General features: G+C 43.1%; 1 protein-coding gene across 2 annotated transcripts in view; it reads left to right on the top strand.

The window, feature by feature from the left end:
- Window positions 1-26,550, top strand: part of LOC147662947 (cytochrome P450 2D15-like) — a 332,964-nt gene extending 306,414 nt beyond the window's left edge. For both annotated transcript variants that reach the window (XM_086950772.1, XM_086950771.1), the window contains 3 exons: window positions 18,520-18,707; window positions 22,111-22,252; window positions 25,562-26,550. In XM_086950772.1, coding sequence (XP_086806898.1) covers window positions 18,520-18,707; window positions 22,111-22,252; window positions 25,562-25,740 — 509 coding nt within the window. In that variant the 3' untranslated portion in view covers window positions 25,741-26,550. The remainder of the gene's footprint in view (window positions 1-18,519; window positions 18,708-22,110; window positions 22,253-25,561) is intronic.
- The last annotated feature ends 247 nt before the right edge of the window (window positions 26,551-26,797 follow it).

Here is a 26,797-nt window from a genome sequence, read left to right as displayed (position 1 = left end):
TCAACCTTCACTAATGAGTCAGAGTCAAAATCACTTTATTCGATTATTTTAAAATCATAAAAGTATGGTATACAAATACATTGGAATATCAAAAACAGTAATTAGTTAAAAAGCAATTTAGGAGTTAAAATAATAAAAATTCAGTATGTACACAAAGTTCAGTGGCGGTCGGAAGAGACTAATTGCTGATTTGACAAAATTTACATAGTTTAAAAAAAAAATGTTTGCAAACTTTACAAGATCCCATAAATTGATAATCTCAGGAATTCTATTGTTACAAACTAATCATTTATGACATCTAGCACTGATCAACATTTACATAATCTAAAGCTGAAATCGACCGAAGTCTATTATGTCTAGAACGAATAGAGGCAGTCAAAAAGTTGGCTACCCCGAACATGACTAGTGGAGACTCCATAAGTTGCAGATACAGCAAGGCAGGTTTTATCTGTTTAAACCCTTTGTCCCTTAGTATTGGCTTAATGAATTTTTCCCTGCCAGTCTTAAATAAGGGGCAAAAAAACACAAAATGCAGTAAATCCTGCTCAGAGAAATCGTCACATTTACATGGTGCATTCTCATGAGGCTTACACCACTTATCATAAGTACCCAACAGAAAATGCACCTGATTAAAACGGAATTTTGTAAGAAGCCACCGATGGAATGGTTTGGTAACAGTCATCAAATATGATTGTATAGACATTGACGTGATCAACATATAATGTGACCTTACAGTTGGCTTCATAATTTCACACGCTTCCCTTTCTGATTCTCGCTTTTTTATAAAATGTGTTTTTACCCATTAAATATCTTCTCTTGTCAGGCTTTCAGGGTTAGTGTACAGGTCAGGTCGGCCCACATAACCTGCTGTAGATTTAATAAATGCCAACCACAGTATCTCCGCCACTTTGTCCCGCCCCATACAGTCCCTAATGATTTTATGATTTAGAGATAGATGGGATTTAGCCAGGTTCTGATCCATGACAAAAGTGGGGCCATAGACAGGGTATCTCCAATGTACCCCATCCCCAGTTCCATGTGCACTGCAAATGCTGGTGTAGATTGGGGGAGACCCATAAGGGATCGCAAGAATCTATTTTCCTCTCTCTGTATCAGGGCAGAGTCTTTATAGCCCCATATCGAGGCCCCATACCTTGCAATGGCTATGGTTTTGGCTCTATAGATGGTCAATATAGCCTCAGCTGGTTTCCCACCCAATCGCTTTGCAAAACCCAAAATAGCAGCCGACGATCTTCTCACGGCCGCTACCTTGTTGGTGATTTGTGGTACCCAGGAACCTTTATCATCGAACACCACTCCTAGGTAGGTAAAAACTTTAACTCTCGAGATTGCTGAACCATTACAGGAGAGGGTTTTTATACTATTCTTACATTTCCCCACAGACATTACATGCGATTTCTCTATATTTATCACTAGATCCAGATCTTGCATGAAAGCCCCGAAGGAATTGAGCAGATGTTGTAAACCTATCGGGGTTCTTGACAACAGCACCATGTCGTCAGCGTATAATAAAACAGTCATCAAAGAACCACCCATACGCGGCACGTCGACAGATGCCGCTGCCAAAGTGTTTCCCAGGGAATTAATATATATAGAGAAAAAAGCATTGGGGCCAAGATGCACCCTTGGCGCACCCCCCTGCCAGATTTAAAGAATGCAGTGCACTTCCCCTCTTGGGTCATACTTATGGACGCTCTCAAGTCTCTGTGGAGTTCCGCCAGAAAGTTCACCAATGCCCGATCCAGACCCAGCTCCAGGAGCAATGTCCACAGCTTTGACCTATTAACTAGGTCAAAAGCTGTGGACAAGTCCATAAATGCCAAGTAGATTGACCCCTTGGACGCAACTGTATATTTACTCAGTATAAGATGTAAATTTAGGCATTGATCCTCTGTGCCTCTCCCGGATCTAAAACCATACTGCGCATTACACAGAATATCATTATTTATTGCCCAAGATGAGATCTTTGCTAGGATAACCTTACCTAGAATTTTAAATGATGAATCTAGCAATGATATGGGCCTATAACATCTTGGATCCCCCCTTTGGCCATTCTTAAATATGGGGATTATAATAGACTGTGACCAAGATGTTGGAACTCTGGCTTTATCTGTACAGGCTATATTAAAAACATTAGTGAGGACTACTGACCACACGCTAGAATTTGATTTAAACATGTCAGCCGGTACCCCATCTGGACCTGGGGCCTTATGGCCTGCCGTGTCCTCAATGGCCTTCTGTACCTCCTTGATAGAGAATCTGAGCGGAGTCTCCCGAAACTCATCCAGCACTGGATCAAAAGAGCCTAATTCAAGGTTACTGCCATAAATTTTTTCAAAGTGGTCTAACCAATCCCGTTCAGGGATATTTACCTCTAATGGAGCATTTTCTTTGCCATTAAATAAGGGGGTATTAACTATTGACAGGAATTTGGCGCCAACCCTCAAAGTGACCTTCTCATAAAGTTGGTCCCATGCTTGTTTTTTAATTTTATTATTTCGCCTCAGAACAGTTGTATTATACTTTTTCCTTAACCTGGCGACTTCCTGTCTATCTCGGGGTATCTTTTTTAGTGCTATAAGTAGATCTCTATGGGTTCTAGAGCATTCGTTATCAAACCAACCCAGCGCCTTTTGCACTTTATGTTTCGGGTTACTCTTTAAATCCTCAGCCACTTGTCGACAGATTAATTCGAATGAGGAAATAATGTTCCCACCAAACTTCAGTGGTTCCCTACAAGTGTTGATTTCCTTCCCCACCTTTAAATTAAGTGAGTGAAAAAAGTCCTCTGGGATGATTTTACTCCATTTTACCCGTCTCCCCTGGTCCTGGACAACTAGGTCTAACATGGTTTCTGTGTTTGCAACTTTATTAAATAAAAACAAATTATTATTGTACAGTTCCAACACCACTGGGTTGTGATCACTAAATGTAGTTTGTATAGCATTATAAAAAATAACATTATGTAACATGCCAGGAGAAATGAATATATAATCTATGATAGTATTGCTGTCCCTTGCACTGTATGTTGCCACCCTCTCATTAATGTCGAAGAACTCTGGTTCAGATAAATTAATCTCTGAAAGTAGTTCTTTCAGGGCGGCTCCCTTTACAGAATGTTCAAAATGTGAATAGGGCAGATTATCTATGTTATCATAATCTCTACAATGGCAATTTAGCTGACATAAATGTATATTAAAATCCCCCAACAGGGTGAAATATACAAAAGTGGTTTGACCCTCCTTATATTTAAATAAAAACTTTGCCAGTGAGTTAATGTTTTCATTGTAAAGAGTACCTTGCATGGCATTGTAGAAGTTAATGTAAACACATTTATAATTATTGGGCATAGTAATTTCCAAAACTAAGTAATTCTGAGATGTAGTATTTAGAATTTTCACAGAACCCCCCACTTTAACGGATATTAAAAACATCAGCCCCCCTCTATCTCGTCCTGAGCTTGATGGTTGGGCAGCTAAAAAATATGATGTGTACCCATCTAGCCAGAAATCGCAGTCCCTATCCCATGTCTCCTGTAGAGCCACGACATCACAATCTTTTAAGAGTTCAAGCCATCTTATGTCACCCCTTTTTTGAACGAAGGCCTTCACTAATGAGATTCAAGAGACTGCTACTGTGACTGGATGTCTAGTGGTGAATGCACTGCCAGGTTAACTGTTTCTGCTTGTGAAGCCAGTTGAGGTTCTGCTGTCAAACATCCAGCTGTTCCGCACCTCCAAATGACACCACCAAACTCCAAATGACACTCTTTGTGCTTTTTTCTGTTGTGTCCAATTTCTGCACATCACTGTGTATTGATCATGGCACTCCGTTTTATTAGTATGTTTATTTCAAGGAGTAACTTGTTCATGTTTATCAAGGAGCCTAGGAAGGTCGTCCAAGAGTACACTTAAGTTTCTGCAACTTCCGCTTGTGCCATTTCCAGACGTACTCTAATCCTAGAGCTCTTATCATGATTGTCTCCTTCCTCCATCAAAATCACTAATATGTTATGTTATGTAAAGTAAATTAATTTATTGAGCGCGCTGACACCATTAGGTTTCTTGGCGCTGTACAGAGGGAGCAGGGAGGAGAGACAGAAAATAATCTAACTGAGGATGACAACTAGTGGTAGGCTACAGTAAACAAGTGCGTTTTGAGAAAAGATCTGAACATGGAGTAGGGGGAGGACAGCCTGAGAGAGAGAGGTAGGGAGTTCCAAAAAGAGGGAGCTAAGAAAGAAAACCTAAGGCCACCGTGTTTCTTCCGCTTGAATCTGGGGATAGAAAGTAAAGCCAATTGGGATGACCGAAGGGTGCGAGAAGGGACATAAGGATGGAGCAAAGAAGAAATGAAGGAAGGGCCATGACCAGTGAGGGATTTGAAAATGATGCAACCCAGCTTAAATTTACAGCGGTCAGATACCGGAAGCCAGTGGAGACTCTTTAGAAGAGGTTGAACGTGCTGATCTCTAGGTTGATGGTAAATCAAGCGAGCAGCTTGATTTTGGATCAGCTGGAGTCTCCTGAGTTGGTATGCAGGAATGCCTACGTATAGTGCATTTGCGTAGTCGAGCCTAGACATGACTAACGCAAGCAAGGCCAAGGTAAGGGCATCGGTGGTAAGTAGGCGGGAGATTTTGCGTATTTTCCTGAGCTGGAAATGGCTGGAGGAAACTACCGCGCTGATCTGGGGTGTCATAGATAGGTCGTTGCTTATGACAACTCCCAGACTTTTTGCTGAGTTGACGGGGCAAGGGGGGTTGCCAAGACTGGCAGGCCAAAAGGAGGAGTGCCAGGGATTGGAGGGCCCCCCGACAAGGACCAGCTCAGTCTTGTCGGGGTTGAGTTTCAGATGGTTTGTGCCCTTCCAATCACTGATGAAGCAGAGGGTGTTTTGAAAAGTGGAGATAGATTGGTCACTGGAGTCGATGGTGAAAACCAGTTGAATGTCATCCGTGTAGTTAAACGCGGAGACATTGAATCGACGGAGGGAGCGGATTAACGGGGTCAGGTATAAATTAAAAAGGAGAGGGGATAAAGAGGAACCCTGCGGGACACCACAGGTCAGTTCGACTTGAGGGGCGGAAAACTGGGACAGCCTGACAGCTTGATGGCGATGGGTCAGGAAAGAACGCACCCAGTCCAGAGCTGTACCCTGGATGCCAGCCTCTCTGACACGGTCGACCAAAATATCATGGTCGACCGTGTCAAAGGCGGCCGACAAGTCCAGAAGAACCAGGGCCTGACAGGTGTTAGAGTCGGCGCCCCTGCGTAGTTCATCCATCACAGAGAGGATGACTGCTTCTGTGGAATGCGCAGGTCTGAACCCAGCCTGCTGGGGGTCCAAAACACAGGAGTCCTCTATAAAAGAAGTAAGGGTTTGAGTAACGTGGGACTCCAGGACTTTGCTGAGGAAGGGGAGGAGGGAAATGGGGCGGTAATTGCTCATGGTGGACGGATCAGCCGTGGGTTTTTTCAAGATGGCGACCACCTCTGCCCGTTTGAAGGAGGCCGGAACCACCCCTAAGGTTATGAAGGGGCACTTTACAAAGTATTTAATTCCCTCCCTCTAAATGAACATCCACCTCTCATCCCAAAATATAAAAATAACCATATCTGTTCAGACTATATTTATAAAGGATGTTGTCCCTTCCTTGCTTTTTGAGTAATTGTCTTTGTTTTAACCTATATGGCAATCATAACAGAAGACGAGAGGAGTATTCAATGTGAAAAAGATTTAAAAATGAGTGTTCTGTTCTTCACATTATGCAGTGTTGATACTGCCATTCATTAATATGAAAATTGTCATATTTTCTAACGTTGTTTGAGGACAGATTGACACGCTACACTTGTGATTTGCTTACCAACCTGAGATTCCCTTGTTGCCTACTCTTCTAAAATCTAACACCAATGCAGAAGGCTTTGCATTAGTCAAAACCTGTTCCTGCAACTACTTAATAGTAAGCATGGGCGAATTTTGCGGATCTCGCGTTCGCGAATTTTGCGGATTTGCGAACTCGCAATCCGCAAAATCCGCGAATTCCCGCGAATTTGCGGATTTTTTTTTTTTGTGTTCGCCCGTGTTTCTGCCAGTTCGCGAGAGTTTTTACAATTTCGCAATTTGCGAACTTACCTGTCGGGTCGCAAGTTTTGCGAACTTGTTGTTTCTACGTGTCCAGCCTGTTTGGGACACTCTTCTTCATCACTGCCACTCTCTGTCACCACTGCCACTCTCTGACTACTCACGCCACCCTCTGGCCCACCCATGCCACCCTCTGTTTCATCACCACACCCTCTGGTTGTCCAGTGTACATTATTTTCGGCAAAGCAAAGCACACCTTCCCTGCCTCAAGTGACCTGAATTAATTTGGGGCTGATTAATGTGTCACAGAATATTTTTTTAGCTGGCACCTGCTTCCTTAGTGCGCCCTGATTAGTGATCTTTTGCACTTGCTAAGTGCTTTCATTGTTGCAAAATTAGTTACAACACCTGCCCTGCCCCAACTGACAATAATGAATTAGGGGCTGATTAATGGATTTTAACTTCCAGCCTGGCTCCTGTTTGTCTCCCTTAGCTGTAATTCAGGACCTTTGTGGCATATGTGTAACTATTCTGAGGTTCAGAGCAGGGTCACATAATAGTTGCAACTGGCAACTGAACTCTGGAGGGGCCCCTCAGGAAGCACTACAGGAAATGGCTACTAATGATGAGCCTGAACTTTTGAACCTGGCAAGTAGTTTCAGTTTTGCTAAGATCGTATTTCTGCAATTTAGCACTTATTCGCGGGGCGCGAAGTTGTACTGGGAAGCCGCGAACTCACGCGAACAGTGCGAGCAGTGCGAGCAAAATCCGCTGCTCGCGGATTTGCGGATTTTGCGGGAGATTCGCGAATCTCGCGGATTGCGGATTTCCCGAAAATCCGCAAAATCCGCGAGCGGAACGGATTTTCCGCCCATACCTACTTAATAGACTATTCCTTTTTGTAAGCTTGTTTAAAAAGAAACTGAAATTTGAAGGTTGAATCTCTCCCTCAATTCTTTGAATCCACGATTAGCCATCAAACCTTAACCAATTCAAGTTCTGTTACCATTTAGTCAGTAATTGAGTTGACTTTCTTGAGACAAGTAAGAGTCATTAGTTTTATTACAGAAAAACACAACTGAGGCTACAAAATTAAGATATCATAATACACTGGGCCACCAAAACTTCTCCCTTCACTCTAAAGGCCCAATTAATTTGGAAGAATATGTGAGAAAGACTACGAGTCCGATTTAGATCTTGGCAGACTGGTTACTCTGTCACAACGGTGACTGATATTCTGTTTCCAAAATGTAAATCCCATAGGATATAATAAGCTTCATAGTTCGGAACACTGGATATCCGTCACTTGTGATGGAGTAAACCATCCGCCATGATCTAAATCATGCTCTTTGACTTGCTTCAATTGATGTAGTTTTTGTTTTCTCCCAACTCTTGTCTTTTTGTTTTTAGAACACTGCTACAGTCATTGAGACCCATTAATACGTATATGAAGAAACCTTTTTGCTCCCACAAATAGGTAAGATAGTTTTAGGGATAGTGTGTGTGAGGTCTAGTGATGATATAGTCGACGATCGGCTCCAGCACATTAATACGGATTCAGTGCATACGTTTTTTCAGAAATTCTTAATGTTAGGATGACGGTGTAAAGTTTTTGTACAGAGTGCAATGTCACAGGTGTATCAAGTTTATAACAGGAAGTACTTTTTGTGTCTGCCAATGTTCCTGAAAGTGGCAGTGATTATGCTACACTTTCTATAGGTGAGATAGAAGCGAGGTGTACCTTAGCAATGGAAGGCGAGAGCTAGAACCTGACTGTATGTTTGTCTGGATGAGTCAAATGAAAACTGGGGTTTGAAGAGCATGCCCATGGATGTTCTTTTCCTGGTCTTATCTGGGATTGCAGTTCCTGGTCAGACTTCCATAACAGCCAAATGCTGCACAGGAGGCACCAGGGTTCCCTGGTGAGTCACTGAATTCAGTCCCACATTGCAAGCCTAATACCCACCAACTCAAAAGGCACAAAGAGAATTGGACTCTTGTATATTTATTCAAATGGTTAAGGGTTGAGAAGAAGAGCAATTATAGGGTAGTATGTTTCAGCCAGTTATAGCATTAGCAAACCCATGGATTATTTAGGTAACCTTGGTAGACCCCACTTTAAGTTCTAGGTTTGTGCAAACCCCGTAGAGATTGGCATACAGCGTTTTGGGCACCCAGATATGTTAGCTGGGAGACCATGGTATCTACTTAGAGATTCGTCCAAGGAGCAGAGTCTCTAGAGTTGTCTGGTTCTTGTGATATCTTAATTTTGCTATTAGGGCAAGTGTGTGCCTGGTCTTAAAACATCTCCAGATACAGTCTGGGGTATTCACAAGGTGGGTATTCTGCTTTTAGATAGAGTTTCTACCCTAAAAGGCTTTAAAAAAACGTAAATAACATTAGTTGAAGCCCCCACTGAAGTTACAGTTTGGCTTTTTCCGAAAGAGGAATTGCTTCAAATGGCTATAGGCGCTTCGGAAAATTAGCTATTTGTGTAACCTCTGTAGTATGTGAGGAACTATGAATATCACTTCCATGGAAGCAGCTAGTGGTTTCACTATTCTCAAAGAACTCTGGTTTTCCAAGAAAGCCTTGGAAATCACTTTTTTATAGTATTTATCTTTGCATTTGGAAGATGTAAAGTCACTGAAGTTGAATCAGTTTTGAATCCTAGAAAATACATTACCTGCTTCAGACAGGGAACTGATTTTGGGATAGTGATCAAACACTCTGAGTTCTGGAATGTCTTTATTGCAAAGGATTCTTGAGATGATAACATTTTTCCTGACCAAGGAAGATCATGTAGTCCAGGTCTCATTGTCAACCTTCTTAGGTACTCTGCCACAGGTTGTAGAACTTTGGTGAAGCACAAAGTGGTGTATAAGAGTCCGAAGGAAGGGCAATGGACTAAAATACATGAATAACAGCAACCAAATAGCTCCATTCTCTGTTCAACACCTCATATTCAAAATACTCCTGCTACAATAAAAATGTGACAGCATCTTCTACCTAGTATTTTTAAGATGAAAATGTGCATAAGTAGTCTTTAACAAGTGCGGACCCCAGTTATTTAAGATATATTAAAGAAATTGTCAGGTTGGTTGTTAAACTCCATTTATTATATTAGCTCTACGTATGTGTGAGTTGATATATTTTATATTTTCTTGCAAAGTGAATGATGCGGTGCTCTTGGGGGCATTACATTGTCGGTTGCAACCCAGAGGTTTTAATTAGAGAGATTCTATATTGCTCTCTTCCACATTATCAGTAGGTATTCATGCCACTGAAATGCTACCTGCCAGATTTAAACACTTTACACCAATGAGCAGTACAGGTTGCAGCTGCTTGATCATCATGGTGGCTTTAAACCATCAAATACATTTCAATAAGTGGTAGTTGAAGAGGAGCAATATACGACCCTGCCATGAATCCCTGTCAGGAATCTGGGTGGGATGTGAATCAGACATTGATATGAGAGGGGACCCAATAACAGCAAAAATGAACAAATAATGATGTGGGCATATAGAATAAAATAACAAGTGACAGCAACGCAAGGGGCGAGAAGTACAAGGCACCATCGAAAGCACCAATAACAGGCATCTGACAAAACTATGATATCGACGTGAAATAAAGTATGATACCATGTTACCATAGCGTGAGAACAGGCCAAATAGAATCACATTACAGGATTAAGAACTCCGTCAAAATTCTTTCCACCCACCTATGCCATGTCCAACACCATACTAGCATATGAGAATATGGTGGCAAAGAATGTCTTCAAAATACTTAGCACCTATAAATACAATGCCCAAAACATCACCAAACCTGAAAGGGCAGCACTTATGAGTCTCAATACTGAGACAATAATGAGATTGTGATCAAAGCGGCGGACAAAGGCGGAGCCATAGTCATCCAAGACACTACAGCCTACAAAATGGAAATCCAAAGACAACTGCAATACGGCATTAGCTATGCCTGATTACGAACAGACCCCTCTAAAGACTTGGCCACAGAAATTCTGATCCTTACCTCCGAGGCCCTGGAACTGGGATTTCTTAGTAAATTGAAGTTTGAATACCTGAACCAACTATACCCACGCCTACCAACGATTTACACACTGCCAAAAATCCACAAGGATATGTCCAACCCACCTGGCAGACCCATAGTATCAGGCTGCGGCTCTCTGCTAGAACCCCTCTGCAAGTACATTGACTTCTTTCTGAAGCCCATAGCAAAGAACACGACTGCATACCTAAGGGGCACAATGCAAACAATTACATTGATCGATCAACGCCCACACAATCCGAAACAACAACTGCTAGTGACTTGTGATGTGGTCTCCTTGTACACCAGTATCCCCAAAATCCAGCACTGGATGTCATAACACAGTATCTTGATAGACGTCAGGCACCAAATGGAAGTACCCACTAGATTCATCATTGATTTGTTCACAATAGCAATGAAGAAGAATGTTTTCGTTTTTCAAAGTCACTACTACATCCAGACGAAAGGAGTGGCGATGGGGGCAGCCTTCGCCCCAGATTTGGCTATCATTTACAAGGACCGTTTCGAACAATTGTTTATTTTTTCTAACAACCCCTACCACCGGATGATAGATCTATGGAGAAGATACATAGATGATATCTTGATGATATGGACTGGAACTGAAACTGAACTCACACTCTTCTATGATTGGCTGAATCACTGTGACCCAGACATTAAATTTACTAAGCAGTCACATCCCACCGAAATCGCCTTCCTCGACATCAAGATCTGTCATGACAACAATGAACTGTACACCACTCTCTACCATAAACCTACGGAACGGAACTCATTACTTAGATATAACAGCCACCACCCGAGAGCATTATGAGACAACCTCCAGGTGGGCCAGTTTTTGAGGACTAAGAGGAATTGTTCCAAAAAGGCTGACTATATGGAGGAATCGAATATCCTGGGTGCTAGACTGATAGCAAGGGGACCCTAGAAGAATGATCAGGAGAGCGCAGAAGAGGGCGTGGTTTAGCCCGCAAGATGACCTCTTAACTCCAAGAGACCGACAAGACCCCTCTCTAAAGAGATTAATTTGCGGGACAACTTTCTCTACTAAAAGCAACGCTATAAAAAAAGTAATCAGCAGGCATTGGGGCCTAGTGGCGGATGACATTAAACAACAAGAACCACCTATGCATGCTTTCAGGAAAGCCAAAAGCATAAAATACCATGTGGTTCATTCCTTCCTGCCAAGTGAGGATAACCCTACTGTTCAGTCTATGTGGAGTATGCCACCTATAAAAAGCCATCACAAATGTGGTCAATGTAAAGCGTGTACAACCACCATACAAAAACTTTCACTCATAATCAACATACAATTGACTTACAGGGATTCACCAACTGCAACTCATCAAAAGTGGTTTATGGTATCCTGTGCCCATGTGGCTTACTGTACGTGGGCCAGACCCAACAGAAAGTTAAGATGAGGATCCTTCAGCATCAAAGCAGGATACGGTGTCAGGTGCAAGGAGCGCCCCTTTTTGAACATTTTGCTAACCAAGGCCACACACCAGACCAAATGAAATGGCTTGTATTGGAAAAAGCGGAACTGGGCCCAAGGGGAGGGAACATCAGCTTTGTCCTAAATCTAAGAGAATCAAAATGGATGATGAAATTGGACTCCATCACAAATGGGTTGAATGAACTTGATACGAGCAACGCGCGACTGGCATGCCTAAGTATAAGATAGAATTCCATGTGAATGATGCCATCATTACCTTATTCTGTCTTCTTAATAACCACCCTCCTTCTCCTCAGGCTGTTAGGAATGTCATGTTGCTAAACATCAGTTGAACTTTTAAACCAGTCTGCTTTTTCATTTCAGCAAATTTTGCCACCGCATAGACTTTTGAACTTTGCAAATGTATACATATGCTTTCGCTGGGGCATGCGCCACCCTTAATAAAATGATGCAATTAATTGTTCACCTCAGAGTAATAGATCACACCATTTGCTTGTTGACAATGACCAGCAATATCAAAAATCTTACCACCATGGTATGCGCCACCGTTAATACAATGATGCAATTACTTGTTCACCTCAGAGTAACAGATCACACCATTTGCTTGTTGATAGGAGAAGTGTGGCTCACTGGTTAGAGATGGCAGACCCTGAAGCAGAGGTCAGGCCCGGGACCAGGGTTCAATTCCCGACGCGGCAGGATCTTGGGCTCAGTGTCCGCGGACTCGATAATTCTCACCTCGGTGCCTACTCTAATCATGGGTCCCACTCTGCAACTCTGGGCAATAGCTTGCTTAATCTCCACAACGGCCCCAACAACGCTGGGATGCTTGGCTTCACCTTGGGGGTGCCCAGGAGTGGGCACTTCACAGGGATAGCCAGGATGGGTTCCACAGCGGTATGCGTACAAGCGCTTTGAGACCCCCCTGGGGGTGATATGTGTGCTATACAAATACAAAATTATTATTATTATTATTATAATGACCAGCAATATAAAAAATCTTACCACCTTGTCTAGAATCTTTCCTTGCATAACAATCTTGTGGTTCTATCATTTTGTGGGAGACGTGTATATGTTGGACTATTGTACAGGAAGTTTATTATCTAACACATTTTGGTTAATCCTACAGCGGTATATGTTGGTTCTATTTACTGAAAATAATTCTTAACTCAGCGACCAGAAGTTACTTTGTCGTTTTTCCACACTTTACAACATGGATCAAACTGAAATCATATCCAACTCACAAATCCCCATCTTCACGAGACTGCATGATGCGCTACAATCCCATTGACATTGTTGGCCCTTTAGAGTATTTTCTTCATTTCCATGATCCCCCGGCGCGTCACGCACAGCAATCAGCTTGCACCCCCATGCGGCGTGGCAATCTCCCTATATTAGCACACAGCACGCTGAGTGCGGGCTGTTCCTCCAGACGCCATCACCAGACCGCACCGGTACGAAGCCTTTAGCATTTTGTCTCTTTAATACTCTCAAGCCAGTCTGCGGCACGACGGCGATTCTTTCTTTTTTTAAATTGGATGACATTCACAATGTAATTATTTAATTCCCTTTCACCTATCCTCAATGAGTAACCAACGGAAGTAGGTAGAAATATACTGATAACAGCATGCTGAAACGCACTGACCTTGGTCTAAAATTCTAATCACTAGCGAGCACCATTCTTAATGAGAAGGCCGATGCGTGTGGGCTCTCACACCCGCTAGCTTAAACAGTATCACGGCACCAGTTTGCATGCTTCGTTCAAACAGCACCGCAACGGGCAAACATTTTAATCGTTGTTTTCACGCCAGTCCGCGGCATGACGCCTCTTAAAAATCCAAACATTAGAACATCAACTATCCTCTGTCACTCATAAAATCCGCTAAACACATCCTAATAAGATTGACATTCCATTATTCACGAGCACAGTCCGACCCAATAGGGCTCTAATATTTCCACTGGCAATAGCATTACTAGTGGCACCAGTCAGCCAGCTCCTTCGAGCACTCACCTAACACGATTGTCTTGGTCTAATTTAGGCACAAGTGTTATGCAATGGCAGGTTATTGCTGCTCAACATGTAGGCTACTCCTAGCCCTAGCTAGTTTGGAGATCTTTCTGACTCACTTTTAGCTGCTGCTAACTCACTTCATTGTTAACTCGTGCATGACACCTTTACTCTCGGCATGCTCAGACCTTTTTGCCACCCAAAACCTTTTTTATTTGAAACTGCACCCGGCTGTTGTCGAAACGCCTTTCAACTTAACCTAGTTCTACCTTGACCTGGTCTCTTAGCTGGTTCTTGTTTCTCTATCCTCCTCAGATTGATTCTCCGACCATGCCTTTGATTGACTCGGGCTCAGATGGTTTTGAAACTTTGGGATAAGTTCCATTATCTGAAGGAATTTCACTGAAAATTAGGAACACTGCACGCTGCACACACAAATGCAGTAAGTGTGTAGCTCCCCTACAACTTTAGAATGACCATTAGACCTACTTCATTTAGGTTGATTGTTACCTTTATTACCTAGGTGATGCCTCACTCCTACCAACACATTAAAATTTGGAGATCCACGGAGCCCTCGTTCTCTACTACTGACCTGTGAGAATAACCCTTTCCCCTCTGCTGCTACACTCATGGTAATAATACTTAACTTTGTTCAAAGTCCTGGAATTCTGTTCCCTCTTTATCTACATGTCAGGTACTTATCTACCATCCCTCCCTTTCCTTTTTAGGTGTTCCCAGCCCCCTCCACTTCACACTCGTCCTGAGGAAGACCTCGGTAGTAAGGTTCAAGATACCTATAAATATAGGGGTCGAAACGTCGACTTTACAGCATCTGCCAATACCGAATCGACAATGATAAATAAACTGTGATCCTATATGTTATATGGCGAATATGTATATAAGTTGTGGACTTTGACTTTCTGGTATATGATTAATCTATACCAAAATTGTATGTGATATTTTTGTCACCATCACAAAACTTTCTCTCCCACCACTCACTATCTAACAACCTTCCTCCACTCCCCCCTTTTCTCCCTTCCCAATGTGATTAAACAACATTGTTGATACATTGTTTTTCTTCTCTCATATTGTTTCATGACCTGTGTTTCTGTTTTTTTAAATAATTTCCTTCCTCCCCTCCACGTGAAAGCCAGTAACACACTGGGACCATTATTATATATACCAAATAGAATCACGGGCATGGTAAGCTGGGAAAACAGGCATTCCAAGCACTCCAGCTATTTTCGAGGAGCTTGGAAAGCAAAACTCTTGTGTACCCACAGTTCTCTGTGGGCCCGATCCGAATGGAAGTTTGAGTCCCCTTTAACCCCTTCGGGGCTGATGACGAGCTGGGCTCGTCATCGCGTAGCCTCCTCGCACGCTGATGCCGAGCCCAGCTCGTCATGGAACATGTGATATTAAAAACCTCAGCGTGCGAGCAAAATAACGCTAGCACGCATGAGGTTAAGTATAATTTCTTAGCCCTGTACATATTGGCGTCAGCCCACATGTGGTGTAAACTTGGGTAAAAATGCGAGAGGTCTACAACGTACATGTGGGTCTGCAGATTTCGGTAAATACTAGCCCTTTTCCCTCCATTAAATGGCAGCTGGTTGGACCGCCATTGGTCTACTTATAATTGCAACCCCTACGCAAAGAGAGGTTGTCACAGAAATCACAATTTATTGTGATGCATGCAATCAAGCCTAAATTGAAGTAAACACAGCCCAAAATCAAAGGCTCGCCTTATCAGTAGGCAGTGGGGATGTTATGGTTAGTGCACATGTTAAAATCCCATTGGTCAGAGATGAGAATTTATCAGGTGCCCATCACAAGCTTAACCCTTTAAAATGGGGCATGCTATTCAGATTGCTATGCTTTCCACACCAAAAATCTGCAGGTCCTATTATATACTGCATATTTCTTCAGTAGATTTCGGCAGATTTGACCTGCCAAATTCTATCTGGGAAGCATGCAGTAATTTCTGTAACTCTTGTAATTTCAAACCCTGCACAAACAGGAGTTTGCATAAGATTCAGCCATTCATAACGAGGATATTAATCTTCCTAAACTCAGCCCCATAATAAACATCCATGAACACTACTTTATAGCCAATTTTTAATTTGTAAAAGAATGGGTGCCAGTATCCACAACTCTGCTCAGAAGACTTCTGCTTGTGCTAGCGGAAAATACCAAGCTGCGTGGGCATGAATCTCCCTCCTGCTGCTTTAAACCACTAGCAGACACTCCTCGCCTTTTTGTCTAACTCCTGCCAGTCCCTGCTGTCTCCCTTTGTGATGATTTTAGGTCTCGCTGAGCTAGCACGCATACGCTGTCAGAGAGACATTTAGCAAGCGGGTTTCAAAAGTGCTACCCACCACAGGCTTGCAGGCGACCACCTTGCTAGAATGCACACAAGACGTGCACAGCACTTTTTCCCATCGTGCGCGCACGTGCGCACCACTCCCATCACCCGCCACGATTACTTTCACTTTTCCGGCGCCGCGATTACTTTCGCGGTGCCTGCAATGTAATGCTGCTGTGTAGGTCTACCTCATTCTCCCCCAGTCCTGATTCCTCTCTCTCCCAGATCTGTCTCATTTTCTCTGAGATCTGTCTTCCCTCACAGGTCTGTCTCATTCTCTCACGCTATCTCGTTCTGACTCAGATCAGACTCTTCTCTTCGAGGTCTGTCTTGTGAAGTCTCTGGTGTAACCCGCTCACATCTGTCTCACTTGCTCTTAATGTTTGTTTCTTTTCCCATTAGCGCTTCATCATTCTCTCTCCATATTTGGCTCATTCTGCTTCTCATTCAGTTCTGTCTCATGCTTCCTGGAGTCCCTTTTCCTTTCTCTCTCTCTAATTCTTCAGCAGATTGTTCCCTTCTCTTTTTCATGGCTCGCTTATTCTCCTTCAGTCCTGTCTCGTGCTGCCCTCATATCTGTCCCCTTCACCACCCCCTCCCCATTAGTTGTTTCTACCTCTCATCCTTAACCCTGTCTCATGGTCTCATTAAGGCCCCTCCCCACCTTCCAGTCTGTCAGTCTGTCTCATTCTCCCTGAGACTTGTTTCCTTTTCTCTTCTGTCAGTTCGGACTTGGGTCTCAGTCACACTCACTCGCTCTCTGTCCAGACCCTGAGGCCCTAACCCCCTCTCCCTCTCCCCGTTTCCGGTAGTTCAGCACATGCTTCCTGTTTCCAGTCCTGTGAAGTCTGACCCCACTCCCCTCCCCTCACCCCCTTGTGAACACTCGGCTCTGGAGCAATCTCACGCTCAAAGGCAGCTATCAGCAACGCCCAGAGAGTTTACCTAGCTATCACTGGAGAGAAAGAGACGACTGTTGAAATGACCGCCACACAGAGCCCCCGCTCTCACAGGTGAGTGACAATGAGCAAAAGCCGAGATGGCGCTCACTCCTCACTCTAAATCAGCCCTCCTTTCCCCCTTCCTTCTCTTTCCAACGCTTTCTTTTCTTTTATCATCACGATTCTTTATTAAAAAACAAAAAAGTATGTAAACATTAAATAACTTTCCCAAATCAGCCCCAAAAAAGAACAAGCATTGGCATAGTCAATTGGTCTCGCATTTGGGACCTTATAAGTGTTTAGCCATGCAACAGTTGGTGTTGTTGCACCAAGGATATTCTGCTGCATAACTAAATACTTATACGGTCCAAAAAGCGAGACCTGTTGACTATGCCAATGCTTGTTTTTTCTTCTTTTCCTTCTCCTTTCTGCTTTGTGTGTTTTTTTTACCGATCTTGGTCTGGTTAAATGTCCAATTCTGAAAAATAAGAGCTGGTCCTCAACAATGAGCGGCAGTAGGCACAATCGTTAACCACCAGCTCAAATTAACCACTGCAAACCAATTGACTGGAAAACCTGCCCGCATAATTATTTTTCCTAAACTGCGCTCATATCACATATACTCCCAAAGCCTTTTCAACGGAATAATTGCTTATAAATCCTGGCTGCACAATCAAAGTGTTAAAGCTTTCCAATGTAATAGACATAGAATCCTCCCACAAAGTAAATTCCCATTAACACAAAAGACACAGCAAATATCCCTACACCCTGCACACATTCTAAATGTCCCTAAAAGCTACACACATACTAAATGTCATTAAAACCGACAAACATAGTAAATGTCACTAGAGCCTACCTGTATAATACATCTTTGATTCCTCTTGCCACATCCCTTTCACACACTATCAAAGGCATCTGAATGACCTTGTAATTCACCTTTGAAAGGAGATGTTGGTTGACCTCCTGTCTTGCAGCACACTATTCTGTCACATCATGTCAGCTGACTAGAAGAAAAGATGAATATAGCCTCTGTAGACCACACAACAGTGCAGACTAAAAGGAGGACTTGGGTGAAGTGGTGCTGTCCCGCTTTGCTGTAATTTATTGGCCTTCCTCGGCACGTAAAGGTCTACCTTTTCCAAAGTGTATTTAGTCAATTCAGAAAGTTGCTGTATCTTCCAAATTAGATGTAAACAAATATGAATATAATAAAAGAGAGCATTTGTATTTTATATTTTCAAGGTGATTTGGACTTCAGCTAATAATGAGAACATTTGTACTTTGAATGAGTGTTGCAGTGAGTGCACTCTCAGGACAGCCTGGAGAGAACTATCACATGAAGAACAGTCCCCGGTACAGGCAGTCTATCCAGAGATAGTTGGTGAAGCAGAGATTCATCTTTGAATCAGTCCAGGATAATCATATGAATAATGATCATATTGCTCATGGTGGTTTCAAAAAAGTAAGTGGCTAGACATCTGCTTGTAACAGCAAACATTTTTAATCTGATAATGTATAGAATACATCTATTGAGTACAGATGAAAATGTATACATCCTGGCTAAAGTGTTCTTTATTGTGTGTAGGTCAAATCCACCAGGAAATTGATCAAGTGATTGGACGGAATAGGCGTCCTGTCATGGACGATCAAGCCAATATGCCTTTCACCAATGCCGTGATCCTTGAAACCCAACGCTATGGAGATATCCTTCCAGTAGCTTTGCCACATATGGCATACAGAGATACCTGGATACAAGGCTTTTTTATCCCTAAGGTACTAGTCCATTACTTACTTTGTAAAGTTGTTTGAGCCCTAAAGTTTGCATTTATTTTAGGTTAATCTATGACATTTCAAAGAATACTTTTACAGAGCCAATCCACCGGCGCAGAGAAGTGTTGTTCCAGATGCAGAAAAGGGCTTTGCTGGATAAAAGTCCTTTACAGGTAAACCCCTAAAGAGAAGTGCTGCTCTAAATGACAGATGGCTTTAGTGCTTACTGTTGGCCTGCAGAGGCTATATCTCTTGCAGTCTTGCAGTTTATGTTCCATTGGATTGTATATTTGAGGCCACTTTACCAGCTGCTTCTTTATCCACTAACGTTCTTGTTTGCATGGTGTGAGAAGCTTGGATGGTGTTATGGTCCCTTACTGTAACCAGCCTATTTCTGGCCCCAGTATACCATTGCCATGAACTAATGTCATGTTTAACTTCATACCTCACAACATGGTCCTCATTCAAGCCTTGAATATATGCGCTCCCTCCCAGCCCGTATGCCAATTTAATGTAGCTAGTGGAATAATACCTCCATATTGGAGTACCTTTTGAGAACCCACATTTGAAATATGCCTAATGCCCTAGGCATGTTTTATTGAGGGTCTTGTGCAGATGTGACTATCAAAAATGAAAACAGAAGAGGAGTGAGATAAATAGAACTGTGCCAATAGAGGCCCAAAAAAAAAAGAAGGATGCCCGGTTACCTTAACGAACTGTGTGTGCAACATGTAATCTCAGGTTGGTGGTGAGGGGGGGAGGGGGGCAGTGTGCGAATATCACTGTTTTATTTTGTCTGACAGTCTTATGTTACCTTAAAAATTAAATAAACCATTAAAAAAAATAAATGGGAACAGAACTGCCGCCCTAATTCAGGCTGCTGGTCCTCTTGCCTTATGGTATCACCTTTGCCAGAAAGCCGTCCTGATAGCAGAGTTGACGGTGACTCTGCAATCTGGTCTTGTATGCCTTCTTGCCCCCACTCCCACCTGGATGGGGAGACAAAGAGGACTACGAATTGAATATCCATGATTTTTGTCTGATTGTCTCATTACCAAACCAAGTTGTTGTTATTAAAAATCTCATGCAACTTCGTTCAGTTCATGATAATGTAAGCCTAAAAGGTGAAATTGCAGAGATTTCAATGAAGGTTGGTGTTAGCACCAGCACTGGAGAACCTATATTCTAATTAAATGTACAATCCTATAAGAGTTACCTACATACGAATCCCGGAGATGTCTGTTTTCCAGTACCAGTGTTTTTGTATCTGAACCTTTCTTTCCCTAGTTCAGAAACACCTAGTGCATTTTAAAAAAGAACACCATGCGATCACAAAAGGCTCCTCATAAATACCATTATTCGCGGGGCGGTATCTGCCAGGTGTGCTAAATACCAATGAATCCTAGTTTTCTTTTCTCACCAAAAGCCACATGGCTCACATTTTAAAGGACAGTTTTCTCCTGCTGAATATCAGCAGGTCTGCAATGCTGGAATCTACCTGATGAAAAATGTGGGGGTTGCGGTAAAGTCTCCTACTTCTGATATGTCCGGTAACAATAGTTACCACACAATTTGGAAGTGACGAGCAGTCGTAAACAGGGCTAATTTAATGTAAAGCAAGCAGGAATACATTATTTCAAAATACAATATAATGCAGTTGATGCCATCTGAGGGTTAGAAAAGAATAGTCACACCAATGGGTCAAATATGGCTCCCCGACCAGGAAACAGCTTGCTAAGAAGGTACTTTGCATCAGAAAGCAACATTGAAAATACAGATTTCTCAAAAACGATGGACGATGCACACACACCCCCACCCACCCTTAGACACGACTCAGAAGCTGATAGGTGGAGGCTGTGAAGACTCCATAATAAATTGATTTGATCTCAGTAGATTAGAGCTGAAACCCATTCCACTGCTCTCAGTTTTTACTAAGGTTAGAAAACCTTCCTCATGAAGAGCAGAACTGAATTATGAAATTAAGAGCAAATCTGCTGGGCCTGGAAAGGACAAGAGTCACCTAGCTACAGTTAGAGGTGAGAGAGTACTACTCCAAAGGCATGACAACATGCACAGGTTGACGGCTGAGTGGACTTGATGAACACCATGGACAAGGGGTTAAAACCGGAAGTGACATGGTGTGGCACGCCCCTGGTACACAAGAGATAGAGACAAGGTAATTGATGAGACAGCAAAGCACCACAGTGTCCTGTATGAAACCAGAACAATGGAACTGATGGCCAGTTCCAGTGAGAAAGAAGTGAAGATAATACCAACAATAGAGACTAACAAACCCAAACTCAGTAGGATGTCACAGGATGAAGAGAAAGTGATGCAGTACACAACAAACTCTAAGGAATCATTTCCCACTTCTACTTTCTCCACACCCAGAAAGTAAAAAGGTGTGAGAAGATGCACACCTAGGATCAAAGAATTTGAATCATTATTACGTTTCTGAAAGTGATGTAAATGCGATGGTCGTCACCGACCTTTAGCCCAATGAATGGGTTACAGTAATCCTTATCCTGACAAAGCTTTGCATCTCGATTATTTGGTTGCTGCCTATTATTTACCTTATTCCACACTATGGGGTCGATTAGGATCGCGGACGGACTTGCGTACGTCCGCGACCCCAGAGCAGGAGGGAACCTCCGCATGGCATGCGGAGTTCCCTCCTGTGCAATTAGGATGTGACCGCCACCCTGGCGGTCACATCCTCTATTTTTAACATTGCCGCGGGTGCAGCTTCAAGCTGCACCCGCGGCAATGTTAAAAATGCACGCATTGCATTTGCATGCAGAAAGAGGCAGGCACCGCGCGGTGCCTGCCGCTTTCTGCATGCAAATGCAGGGGGGTACCAAAAGGTACCCCCCATGTGCACCCCCCACCCCCCCTTCACCTAGGGGGCCCGCAACGGGCCCCCGCAGTGAAGTTCCGTATGCTTTTCCGCGGCGGAAAACCGGCAGCGGAAAAGCATACTTTACTGGCCATCCTAATATGGTGGACGGTGTCTGGAAGACACCGTCACCATATTAGAGCTTTTCCGCCGCGGTTGTAATCCGACCGCGGCGGAAAAGCTGCAGACGGAAACCAGGACCCACCAGCCATCCTAATCTGGTGGTGGGTCTTTGATCAGTCCGCTGCGGATTTTCCGCATCCTCGGGGCCGGCGGTGGCTTCCGCCGGCCCCGAGGATGCGGAAAATCCGCAATCATAATGACCCCCTATATCTTATACCAATCTTCTCCATCTCATGTTGGAGTGATCTACTCACCACCGCCAGGCCATGTATGTTGGATTTGCATCTTTTGGACAATTGGAAGGCAGGAGTCTCTTTATTGGATAGTAAGTTTTTCAGGTAACTAAACTGAAACATTTCTCTCCCGGTTTTGTGTTTTTTTCTTTAGGGTACAACTGTAATCACCAACCTGTCCTCTGTGCTGAAGGATGAGACGGTTTGGGAAAAGCCTCACCAGTTCTACCCTCAGCACTTCCTGGATAAAGACGGGAACTTTATGAAGCGAGAGGCATTCATGGCTTTCTCTGCAGGTGAATATGTATGTGTCTGTCTAAGGGGCATGTGGCGTTTGCCATGCAATTTCTATTACTTGGGACATTACAATGTACGTCAGTACAACACAGGTAAGTATACCACCCTGGTGATTTTTGGGCTGTTCATAATGCAGCACATTACTGAGCAGGCAAGTAATTTTGTTTAAAAGACATTTTGTTATGTAATTTAAAATATAGTATTTAAGGGTCACCTTTTTTAGGATGTAGAGGTGGGGAGAGGTAAAGGGAGGTGAGCGTTTTAGGGTTCAAGGGTACCTAGAGATAAGGAAACATAAGAGCTCTTTAGGGGTCAGGGGTATTTACAGAAAAATGGAGGTAAGGCTTTTTTAGGTTCATGGGTGGATAGAGATGAACAGACGTAAGGGTTATTTAGGGTTCAGGGACACGTAGAGGTAAAATGCGGTTGGGTTTTTAGGTTTCAGAGGTGGGTAGCGGTGGAAGGAGCTAAGCGATTTTAGCTTTCAGCAGTGGATAGCAGTAAAGGGAGGTAAGGGTATTTTCGGGTTCAGATATGGTAGAAGTAAATGGGGTAAGGGGTTTTAAGGGTTATGGGGCCATCAAGAGGTAAAGAGGTTTTAAGATTCAGGGCTGGCTAGAGATTGGGGTACGTAAGTATTCCTTCTACATATATATATGCTGTCCCCCTTGAGTAAAAATCGGCTTGAGGGGGAGTGTCCACACACACCCCCATCTCCCAAATAATTATATTTATTGACCTCAGGCCCTGACTCATCCTAGGGTTCATATTCATTTTTATCGAAAATGCCTTTTTTTGCCATGATCCAGTTGGAGTACCCTAAAGTTGTAACAAACAAAATACATTTTGGGACCCCTCTTTGAAAGGGCTGGGGGTGCAGGGTATACCTACTCTGCCCCCATAAATCTTTGTTTTTTATTCATTTTGAGGACAGAGGACTAAGTCCACCGAGTGCTGAAATGGCAGCCGCAATATTTCTCGGCCCCGTTTAATGGATCACCCTGAAACTTTCCAAAAAAGAGCTGAGGTGGAAGAATTTTTTTCTGAAAGTTTTGTGAAGATCCATTCAATGAGCCAAAGTTATATGCAAACCAAAAAATGCTTTTGATAGGAAACGTGGTGCTCGCTATAACTACCCAGTGGCGACTGTCACTAGGTGCTACATAATATTACATATATATTTATGTACAAATACATACACATACATGTGTGTGAGTGTGTGTGTGTGTGTGTGTGTGTGTGTGTGTATATATATATATATATGTGACCAAGACCTCTGTGTAGGCCGAAACGTTATGCTGGCGTGGTGTGCTGAGAAATAAAAAAACTCACCTGCACTCTGGGTCTTCCGTGTTCTTTCTGATCGATGGCCGAGGATTGAAGGTCTGTCGCAGCAAGGGTGCAAGTGCGGAAATATATATATATATATATATATATATATATCTATATATAGTGTAACTGAAAAATCAAATTTTATAGGGATGTTATAGTTAGGTGAAAATGTCAGTTAAAGCACAACTATAATTCATGCCCCTTCCATGCATAGGGTCTGATTACGAGTTTGGCGGTGCTGCACCGGGTCTGCTCTGCTGCTACACCGCCAAACCTGTGGTCTGGCCACCCATAAGATTACAAGTGTTACTTGTGTCTGGTGGCTTTTTTTTTTTTACTTTTGCACAGTGGTGCCTCTGAAAATGGGCACCACAATGGAAACGCCAAACACAGTTCCTGCACGGCATAGACTATAAAGTCCATGCTGTGCAGGAACTTGGGTACATGCACACAAGGGGGAAAATGTTGTGCCCCCTAATTGCACCCCAAGGCCCTGAAGCACAAGGGGGACCTCTCCGCTATGGTTTTCATGGAGGAGGAACTGCCATGAAAACCATATGGGAGAGGATACTTGAAATATGCTTGTCTGGACCACAGCGGTCCCGCCAAGGATAATGAGGCCTCAGGACCGCTCGGAAACGGGGGTTCCCTTGTAGCTGCTACGGGCAATGGCAGTCAAACAGCCCTAATTGTAATAAGACAGTAGGAAGACTACCACTGCCATGCCCCCGCCACCAGACTCATAATCAGGCCCATTGTTTTGTCATTTATGATGTCATTTCAAATCTTGCTTCAATGTTATCAGTGATGTCATAGATCATGTCATGAGTGATGTAAAATGCGCTGTAAATTTCATTGCACTGCATGCCGAGGATACGAATTACAGTTAAATAGGGCACACACCCTCCCAAATGTATTATTAACCTTAACCCCCGGGACGCTACCATTTTGGTTTGTGCAATCTCTGAGTGTACCACAGGATCTCTGTAAAAAGAAATGATAATTTTGGCCCCAGGGCCAGAAGGGTTATGGGGGCAGGGAATCTACCCCGCCCCTTATTTATTTTTTAAAAAAAACATTTTGAAGACAGGGGACTAAGTCCCCAAGTCCTGTATTGGCTGCCACAACATTGTTATTCATGTTGCGGCCAGGAAATCATATATCTCACTCCTGCGGGACCAGCACTTTTCCCTTGAAAACAACCACTCCTATATTGAAATAACTACTGAACAGATTTATATTGAATCACAAAAAGCACCCTTTCTGGTTCAAGTTTTAGCTTCCTGCCAAATGTGGTGTAATTCCGTTCAGCCATTTTCACTCTATCGTATTCTAAAGAAGTCTATGGAAAATGCATGGATATTTTACATTTTGGGACCCTCCATTCCCTCAGCCACACCTTGAGGGATCACCCTGAAACATTTCGGGATGGAGTTGAGCAAAAAGAGCACTTTTTTTAGAAGATTCAGGAAGATACGTTAAACGGAGCCAAAGTTATTAGCAAATCAAATACATCATCCAAACTATTCTAACTATAACTACCCACTGCCGAACGCAACTGGCGGTAGATATATATATTAAAATATCAGCATAATGCTTGTCATATACTATTTTCTAAAACAACAAGTAGATGACAAAACGTGAAAATTCATGGTCAAGGCAACTCTGCATAAGGACTGTGCTTGATAGAGGAGGGAATACATTGGGGTGGACATGGTTTTCCAGAATGCCATGTGCCACCATATTGCATATGATTCTGATAAAGATGAGAGAATCAGACATGCATAGAATCGGGTTATCACCAGTGTGGGTGGAAGTTGCACATTGAACACTGAAGTCCCTTGCAAATCTAAGTGAAGAATGCTCTTCAATGAAATCTAGATCCTACAGCTTGAATGCTCTTGCATGTTTTTCTCCCACAATAACACTCTACCACTTTGTCATTGATTGGGCTTCCTATCTCATTTTCTCTACAGGTCGTCGTGTTTGTTTGGGGGAACAACTTGCCAAGATGGAGCTATTTCTCTTTTTCACCACCCTCTTGCAGTGCTTCAAATTCACCAGCCCTGAGGGACAACCTGGGCCGAAAGAGAACGCCATCTTTGCTGTCACACGAAGCCCTAATTTCTACCAGATCTGTGCCACAGTGAGATAAACATCCATCTCCAATGGCCTCTCCAACATTATTCTGCTGTTGTCCACATCTCTTTGTACAAGATGCTACATATATCTTTAATGGGGAAGAATCCTATATAGATCTTAGTCCAATGGCTTCCCATTGAAGCACCTGCACAATTCAGACATGCCTGCATTACCCACAGAGCGCTGCCCTCCTCTTATGTATATCTTTAATGGGGAAGAATCCTATATAGATCTTAGTCAAATGGCTTCCCATTGAAGCACCAGCACAATTCAGACATGCCTGCATTACCCACAGAGCGCTGCACTCCTCTTCATCCTTCTATCTAAGTGAGAAACTGAAAATCTCTGGAGCAAATAGGGGTTCCCAAAATGCCCAATCCCTGCTCCTGGAACCCCCAACCTTCAGTCGAGAACAGTACATGAGCTAGTCATTCTCTGTTAGTGCCACAAGAATCTAGAACTCCTTACCTCCCAACCTTCACCTAAAAACCTGCATTGTCACCCTCAAAAAGTACCTCAAGATCCTCGTATTCGACGGACACCCTGGTTTATCACTCCCAACCAGACTTAGGTACTCTCTCCACCAGGATTCGGACTACCCTCATAATGTGGCACCACCATCGTAATCGTTGCTTTAACTGTGTTCCACCATTGACCAATCTGCTGCATCTGTCCTGGTTGCAGCTGCCGATGCTAAGGTCTGAATTTAATTATTGTAACAGAAACTTGCTTTACCCTGTATTATGCTACTTTTGTATAGCACGCTGATGCCTTTGGGCCATGTCTGCGCTAAATAAAATTGCAAAAAAAAATGTGTCCTATGCCTGTAGCCTACCCCATCCTGTGTGTTCCTCTCTATGTTACCCTCTCTTAGATAAGTATACAGTAGTATGCTTCTCCATACGATTGAGAAAGATGGGCTCCAAAGGTCTTCAGCTGCAGTGTTAAATTTAGACTTAGTCCTCCAGGAAATCCATGAAACGCAGGTTATCAGCTACATTGATAACATTTCTCCATGCTCAGCATCTCCACCTTCACCACAAAAGGTATAGCAAGAGAGGCGGACAGCT

Source organism: Lissotriton vulgaris, unplaced genomic scaffold, assembly GCF_964263255.1.
Source record: "Lissotriton vulgaris unplaced genomic scaffold, aLisVul1.2 SCAFFOLD_1295, whole genome shotgun sequence".
NCBI classification, from domain to species: Eukaryota; Metazoa; Chordata; class Amphibia; order Caudata; family Salamandridae; genus Lissotriton; species Lissotriton vulgaris.
This window is presented reverse-complemented; position numbering and strand designations above follow the sequence as displayed.